General features: G+C 38.1%; 1 protein-coding gene across 1 annotated transcript; it reads right to left on the reverse strand.

Annotated features, from left to right (window-relative positions):
* Nucleotides 1–348: 348 nt before the first annotated feature.
* On the reverse strand, nt 349–5,768 carry ywhaz (tyrosine 3-monooxygenase/tryptophan 5-monooxygenase activation protein, zeta polypeptide). The gene is made up of 5 exons (XM_014009291.1): nt 5,444–5,768; nt 5,118–5,241; nt 4,046–4,209; nt 1,789–1,884; nt 349–1,679 (listed from the first exon to the last, which is right to left on the reverse strand). Exons 1-5 carry the CDS (start codon nt 5,732–5,734, stop codon nt 1,611–1,613), a joined length of 744 nt encoding a protein of 247 aa, XP_013864745.1. The 5' UTR covers nt 5,735–5,768; the 3' UTR covers nt 349–1,610.
* Nucleotides 5,769–8,140: the final 2,372 nt, after the last annotated feature.

Genomic DNA, 8,140 nt, shown 5'->3' on the forward strand with positions numbered 1-8,140 from the left:
AGTTTCAGTTAAAGAAATTACAAGTTTTTGTATGCCGATAGATTTCTCAGAATACAGGCTTCTTTCCACAGTCCAGACCTTTATTTACTGTAAGTATGATTGTTGATGTTTTTCTTTTTTTGGCCAGTAACTGGATTAACCAGAAAATTTTGTGCCTGATTCTATTTACCATCAACATCAGTAGAGGGCAGCATTGCTTGTGAAAAAAAAAACTTAAAAACAAAACATAAATAAACGTTGACTGCTGCAGAATTTAGGTTTTGTGTGTTCTTTTAAATCTCCTAAATCATGGTAAACAGGCTGTCACTGAAATCTGTTATACACGAACAGAAAAGGAGACCAGCACACTTAAGTTTGAACATTTTAATTCCACTTACATGAAAGCACATAACCAAATAATGCACTCAAAATGTTTGTAAATTCTGAATCCCAACCTTTTAAAAAACAAGGTACTGTAATTAGAAGAAACTGGCACTACTTTGTGACTACAAAATGGCTTTAATGAAGCTTTCTACCAAGTTACTTCAATAATCACTATATATTTAAGTTCACATGGTTTAGTTCATCTTTTCATGATGCACTAAAAAAAGGATAAATTACTTTAAGACACCAGGTTAAGGTTAATCCTAAGCCAAAAACCGCCTGTTTATAATGTCTAACCCTCACACCATACTACTGAGAATCACATACATTCCAGGAGTCAAATTCAAAAAAGGGAACAAAATGAAGAAAAAATACAAAAAAATACCCAAATAGAAAAAGAGTAGAAAGCCACATGGCAAAAGTATYCTCTGCGCTGCTGAAGAGATAAAATATCAAAAAAGTTACAGTATCGAGCCATTTTAGTTTTTAATCAAGTTCATGTTATTTTAGGCTGCTTTTAACTTATGTGGTAYGAAACACTGCAGGAAATTATAGTCACTGTAGAATATAATCCTCTCAACAAAAAAAAAGAAAAATCAACCTAATTGTAAGTGGTCATTCACAAGGAAACACTGATGGAAAAAGACGTACAACCCATCGAATTGACGCATGTACCATCCATAAAAAACACTACCTGCTACACTGGACACTGACAGGGCAGGATAGATACGAGCACTATGGAGACAGAGCTTCAACGAAACCTTCCATCAGTTTATATTCACTGCTGCTGTCAGACGGACCGCTCAAAGAAACCGGAACAAAGTGTCGCAAACATGGTAAATGTTCAGTTCAAGTAAAAACATAAGAAATTGTCTGAAGAGACAGTTAAGAGGTTGGTTTGTTTTCCTGCCGCAGCAGGAGTTTGCTACACAGAATAATGTTAAACATCATGGGGCGGATGTAAAGGAGGGATCTCGTCTGGACTAAAGCAAACAAAACGAAACAAAAAGTCACACAATGTTCAGAAGAAAAGCAAATATATTCCATTCTTGTCCTCTGTCGACATGCTCGTACAGTTACCACACAAAACACACGCACWTCGATGCATCTGCACACACACACACACTGTACTTTACACATTGTGAGTGAAGTGTAAACTGTGCGTGTATGCGTGCACACAACCACGCGCACAACTTAGGCTGGTGAGAGGTAAAAAATGTGTCGTTCTCTCTTCTGTTTTCTGAAGTTCAGTTCTTCTCAGCAGGCTGCTCCGTCTCTTCTCCTTCACCCTCTCCCTGTGTATCTGACATCCACAGCTGAATTAAAAAAATAAAAATAAAGTAAAAAAAATACAGGGGTTTAATATGTTTTCCTCAAAAGCAGAAAGCAGAGGGCAGTCAACGTGAAGGAAGTCGAGACACTCACTGTCAGATTGTCACGGAGCAGCTGCATGATCAAGGTGCTGTCTTTGTAAGAGTCGCTGTTGAGGGAGTCCAGCATGCCTATGGCTTCATCAAAGGCCTGAAGGAGAGAGAGAAAAGTCACATAACCAGCTTAAAATAAGAGCGTTGTCAGTCAAAGTAACTGTTCACAACTGACACGTGACTCCTATATGATCGCTGCATAAAAAAGGTCATGTAACCTAGGGTAAAGAAACCACCAACAACCTACACGGTTGTAAATGGAGGACGTGAAGCTGATGACATTACCACAGACATGTGGTAAGACATTTCTGCTGTATCAGCCAACATTGAGGCAAAGAAATCCATCAGTTCAGTGAAGTTATTAAAAAGAAATCAAGTCTTCCACACCAGAGAAATCACGAGGGACACARAGTGACGTTGGCTGTAAATGCAAATGTCGTTTTGGACGCATTTTTGCAGTTGCAAAAGTGGGTGAGAAAACGTGATTTTTGAACCACGTAAAAATCATGCTGTGCAATATTATTTTCACCGTATGCCTGTAAAATTAATGCATTGCAAAGAAACTGTTAGCAATGAAAAGAGATTACTTAGCACACATCGCCTTGGATTATAATGTCAAACATTCCTTTGGCAAGCTAGACATACATACACACACATCTACAAACAGTCACTATAAGTATCTGTGAAGGTGTGTGTCCATAACTGTATGCAACACTTTGGGCATTTTTGCATTGTCAGGCCTGACTCGGCCCARCCTTACTCTCCTCCAGCCCTGGTTGTGTTTGCTTTGAGCAGAGAGYCACCTTGATAAGAGCAGGATCTTAGTTTTGGTGCAAATCTTATTCCATTTTATTTGCAACATGTCAACAATGAACTACACCAAACTCAAACAAAAGGTACCATCCAGCAGTATGACGCTTAAGACGAGAAGACGCAGAGAAATTTAAGCTATTGGTGGCTAATGTTAACTTGTTGTTTTTGATAACTCACTACTGTGTTTTTGTTTTAATTACAAMAATTTTTTTCTTTCTGGTTTCTGTATTGAGCAAACTGGAAACTAGAAACCTGTAAGAAAACATGAGCCAGTTTCAAGATAAACCACAGTATAAAAAAAGGGCACGGTTTCAAAACCACTTAAAATTTTCCATTATATCATTTCCTGTGGTTTGTCCGGTCAGGAACAAAGCAGGTGTTTCTCAGGTGACATGAAGGATAAAATGAGACCACACCCCCATCCCTCAGGTTGTATGAGCTATCGGTGACTAAAGGAGGGGAACCCCCGACTGTTCTTGTTGAGAAGATTGATTTGATTTGATTTATTTATTTATTTAACARGAAAAGATTATTAAAAATCAAGCCTGACTCAGCATAATTGCTGTTTTACAGCAGGTTCCTGTTCTGCAGCACATAAAACACTCAGAATTACAGCATCACAATCACATCATTACACACCATAGACACAAAGACAAACAAGCATACCAAATTTCAAAATGACATTTAGGATCTTCTYGAACAGTAAATAAAACAAAACTGACAATTATTTGGCAACCAGGAGGCAATATTAATAAGAATTCCTTCTGCAAAAGTACAAAATATCAAWTTTTAAAAATATATCTGTCTTCAAACGAACAGAAACATGGCACAAATTGTTGTAATTGGACTCTTTACATCAAATTGATTAGACTGAATTTGGTCAAAAGAAACTAAGCACTGGATCATCCTGAGCGGTTACAGAGATCAGAGATAAGGCTTAATTTATCTTGCTAATTAATACGTCACCTGGAAAACTGGTCTGAATCCTAATTTTAGTGTATTCTAATGAGGATTGTTTTTTTTACGTCATTTGAAAGGATAAAACCTCAGACCATATTTGGATATCAAGATTTCTCAGCTGGTATTTAAAGTAGCTTGACTTGTGCGCAGGGAAAAATGCAAATTTTTTAGGGCTTCTTCACTCAAAATGAACTGTAGCTGTTGGTATTGCTCAGTAAAGTGCTTTAAAACTTTCTTTAGGATTATATTTTGAACATTTCTTTCAAGAGACCCATACATAAAAGGTAATTTTATTCATCACATTTTGACAGCATCCAATCGTCGCTAATTTTTCTAGCAACGCACTGCCTATTTTCTCTCTACCCTACTTCTAATTTAATCCTTGGTTGGAGGTGACGAGGCACATATAACTCCATAAACCTGTGTTATTTTCCAGCTTGATGTGATCTAATTATACTTTACTGTGATTAAAGAAAGGTTCTTACCGATTTGGCCAGTTGGCAGGCTTTGTCAGGCGAGTTGACGATCTCGTAGTAGAAGACGGAGAAGTTCAGGGCGAGGCCTAGACGGATGGGATGTGTGGGCTGCATTTCTTTGATGCTGATATCCAACGCCTTCTGGTAGGCATCTTGTGAGTTGTTGATGATGGCTTCATAAAACGACAATCAGACTAGTAAAGAAGCAGGTACTTTGTAAAACAAAACAATAAATTAAAGTTCGGTGACAAAAATGTAATTGCACCACCTCGGTCAATGTTTGCATCTATTCAGTGATTCAAAAACTGGACTAACGTGCAAAACTCATTACAACAAACGAGACATCAAATGTGCCCAGAAAGAAAACCACTTTATCTTCCAAACTAAACTGGTACAGCTCTAAAATAGATTGGAGATGGAGGACGGAAGAAAAGCTTCTCGGAAACATCGGGACAAATTTATTAGGATAACTCCTGTGAGAATGATGACACATTTCAGATAATCAGGATCTGAGTGGAAACTGCCCACCATTGATTTATAAGCGGAAAGAGGCCCTATTATAGAATTATGGATCGATGACTGAACAGGGCTTCCAACCATCCAAAGGGGTTTGTTATGGATTTTCAATAGAAACAACACACAATGTTTTGTGTTTGTTTTTGTTGAAAATATGAGACTGAAGGAGATCTAATTAACCTGCCTCAAAAAGGCAATTAAGTCGATCTAAAATTAGGAGTACAAAGTGTAAAAAAAAATGCCACTCTGGCACGGCCCACTGCCATCACAGAAACTCTAAAACGCCTCTCGGCAACAGCATCAGCCAACAGCCTGGCGCCACTCCTGCTGCCATGACAACGCAGCGGCCCACGCCTCCGCTACAGCTGGCAGTTGTAGGTCAAGGACGGAGAGGATGTAAGCATCCTGGCCACGAACACCTGGAACAGCCCGGGTGTCTCCATACTTCAGAATGTTTTATAGGATTTCACAAAGAACAGCGGACGAGTCCGTAAATAAAAGTTCCGTGTTTGAAACGGAACAAGAATCAGCTCTGAAATGAAGCATAAAAAGGTGTTTTTCTTACCCTCCTTGTCCTCCCCGGTTGCCACCTCAGCCAGGTAGCGGTAGTAGTCTCCCTTCATCTTCAGGTAGAAGACTTTACTGTCAGCAGGTGTCGCTTTAGGAATGAGATGTTTATCAAGCAGTTCCTGCCAGTGAAGAGTGCAACTTTAACACAAACGTATGACACAGACACTGAACGTGGCTTTAATTGACAGTCGACTCCGACAATTTATCTTAAATCTGCTCGGTACAAGTGTGGCAAAGAAACTTTTTCAGTGAGATATGATCAAAATGAAAAYATTTGCTTCCTTCCATRGCTTTTTGCTCATTTCCTCATCAGTTTCTTACCAAAACATCTTTGCAGATGTCATTCAGCTCCTTCTCAATGCTTATTCTGTATTCCTTAGCCAGCGTGGTCTTGGGGTTGTCCGTCTTCTGCTCTATGCTGGACATCACCCTCCACGCGGACCTCCTGGCCCCCACCACGTTCTTGTAGGCAACGGAGAGCAGGTTGCGCTCCTCGTTGTTGAGCTCCGAGCCCTCYTCTGTGACCTCCTTCATGGCCGCGGCCATGTCGTCGTAGCGCTCCGCCTGCTCGGCCAGCTTGGCTTTCTGAACCAGGTCCGTCTTGTCCACCATGGCTTCTGTGTGGGCTGAGGAAGGAAGTGCCAGAGGAGAGGAAGATGAGAACAAAGGACGGGAGGTAGAGGTCAATGAGTGACTCGTTCATTTGACCCTACGATGACTCAAATCAGTTAGCTTTATTTAATGTTTCTTAAAAGGTATGTAATTATACCCATGACTATATGCATTTAGTATAAAGTAATTATAAACACAACAAGAAAAAGTTGTGATATTGGTRTGTCAGATTGGCTCAAAACACTATTCTGACAGTGCATTGGTATAATTTGACTGTGTGAATTAAAKAACTAATTCTCTGAACAAAAACATAATTTTAAGTGATGACAATTAATAAAAACACTGATGACAAAAAAAACTACAAATTATCTTCAGTCTTAATTACATCAGATTTTTAATGCACTTCTTTGTGCAGAGCTATTCAACACAGCTATTCAACTGGTGGCTCAAGATCCACATCTGGCCCCATAGGCGTAATTTGCAGGAAGGTTATGACCCCCACAGTTTGATCCAGTCAATATACCCCCCACCCTTCAATAAAATGACATCATTTGCTCAAACACAATAGAAATTAACTGGTTAAGTAGACAGATTTATTTAGTATTTGTTCATTTCATTAAAAAACACATTACATACAACAAAACAATGCAAATCAAATAAAATGAAATGAAAGGCAGCAGAAGACGGAAAAAATCTTATATCTGCGCCTATTTACAAAAAATATTAATTTCAAACAATAATAAACAAAAATTCAACTCCTCAAACAGTAACTCATACAAATACAAAGTAAGCAATTTCATATTTCTTTGACAAATTTGCTTTGATCATTTTTAAAGGAATTGATCCAGTATTTTTCTAATAATTTTCCAGATTATTCCATAGTCTTATACCTTTTACTGAAGTGCATCTGTCCTTCAAATTTATTTGGATTTTTGGTTTAACAAAAATTTGTAGTCCCTTCAAAATATAACAGCTTTTCCCTTTTAACAAAATTAGATTGGATGTTTGAAGGTAACACATTTTTATGAGCTTTATAGCCTGCAGAATATGATATTCAACCAACTCATAAAATTTTAATAATTTTAACTGATGAAACAATGTATTAGATGGGTGATAGTATTGCTTTCATGTGATAATTCTTATGGCTCATTTTTGTCAAATAAAAATAGGATTAGTAATGGTTTTACGTGCATTTCCCCAGACTTCTTTACAATAAATCAAATGTGGAACTGATATAAGAATAAAATGTTCTTTGATTAATGTACATTTACTTCTCAGTATTAAGAGTTTAAACCAGTAAATAAACCATACAAGGTTTTCTGTTTTTATGTTGAGTTTAAACAAGTGTTTCTCATCCTGACATGGCTCTCTGAGCCATATTTGGAGTTGTTTCGCCTGGTCCTTGTTATCATTTTGACATGTTTTGAAGAAGTAAAGCCAAATTGAAGCTGTATTTTACTGTATCTGGTTGGGTCTGACTCTTACGGATTGTCTCCTCATGAAGTCAGTGGGTGTACGTGCGGACACTGGCCAGGTCCGCGYGTGCATACACACTCATGAAGTTTGAGGGGATAAGAAGGGGAGTCAGACACACYCAGATTTAGAGTCGGACCGACGGTCAGTGGATCCAGACGCGCGGTCATCCGGTTGATGCCTGTGTTCGAACCTTGAGATTATCGGGCTCTCTAATCTTGTGTCATTCAGGTGAGAGCTTTGTGTTCCTGTTTTTATTTTTGCATCAACCTGTGTGTGTAAGCATTGAATGTGCTGCTTGCTGTTGCTGTGGGGAAATAATAAATTGACACTATTGATTTCTAGCAGCTCGTCTTTGTGTGTGAATTCTTGTGTCGTCCTCATTTCTTCCACTCAGAGYGMCRACGCTTTACGAACCTGGTTTAATAAATGTAGATAACGAATGAAATATTATTAGTCTGATATTTCATAAAACAGGAACAATTATTGCATTATATAGTATAAACAGTGCTTTATCATTAAATAACTCCTTAACTTTATACAATACTGCAGTAGTAATTTATGAGGTTTCCATGTCAGTTTTTCGTCAATGACTCCCAAAAACTTGACCTCACTGACTGCTAATTTCAACACCATCCACTCTAAATGTAACATCAGTTGTTTTCTTTCTATTACTAAATATCACATAATTTGTTTTATCCAAATTTAATAACTTATTATGAGATGCAACGCTCTTGTTGTCTTTAGGTAACTTTGACCTTGTTTAAAAAATTTACGATGTCATATATGTACGATTAAGCATAATTGCTGAAGATAAGAAGATGACACTCCTTAGCGACACGACCACATACGTACGAGCCGCTTAAGAGAGATCCAGGAAGTGGTTACAAGAAGAAACTAATAGATTGCCTGAAAAGTTTAGAGCAGGACAAG

This window comes from Austrofundulus limnaeus, unplaced genomic scaffold (assembly GCF_001266775.1).
Source record: "Austrofundulus limnaeus strain Quisiro unplaced genomic scaffold, Austrofundulus_limnaeus-1.0 Scaffold56, whole genome shotgun sequence".
Taxonomy (NCBI): domain Eukaryota; kingdom Metazoa; phylum Chordata; class Actinopteri; order Cyprinodontiformes; family Rivulidae; genus Austrofundulus; species Austrofundulus limnaeus.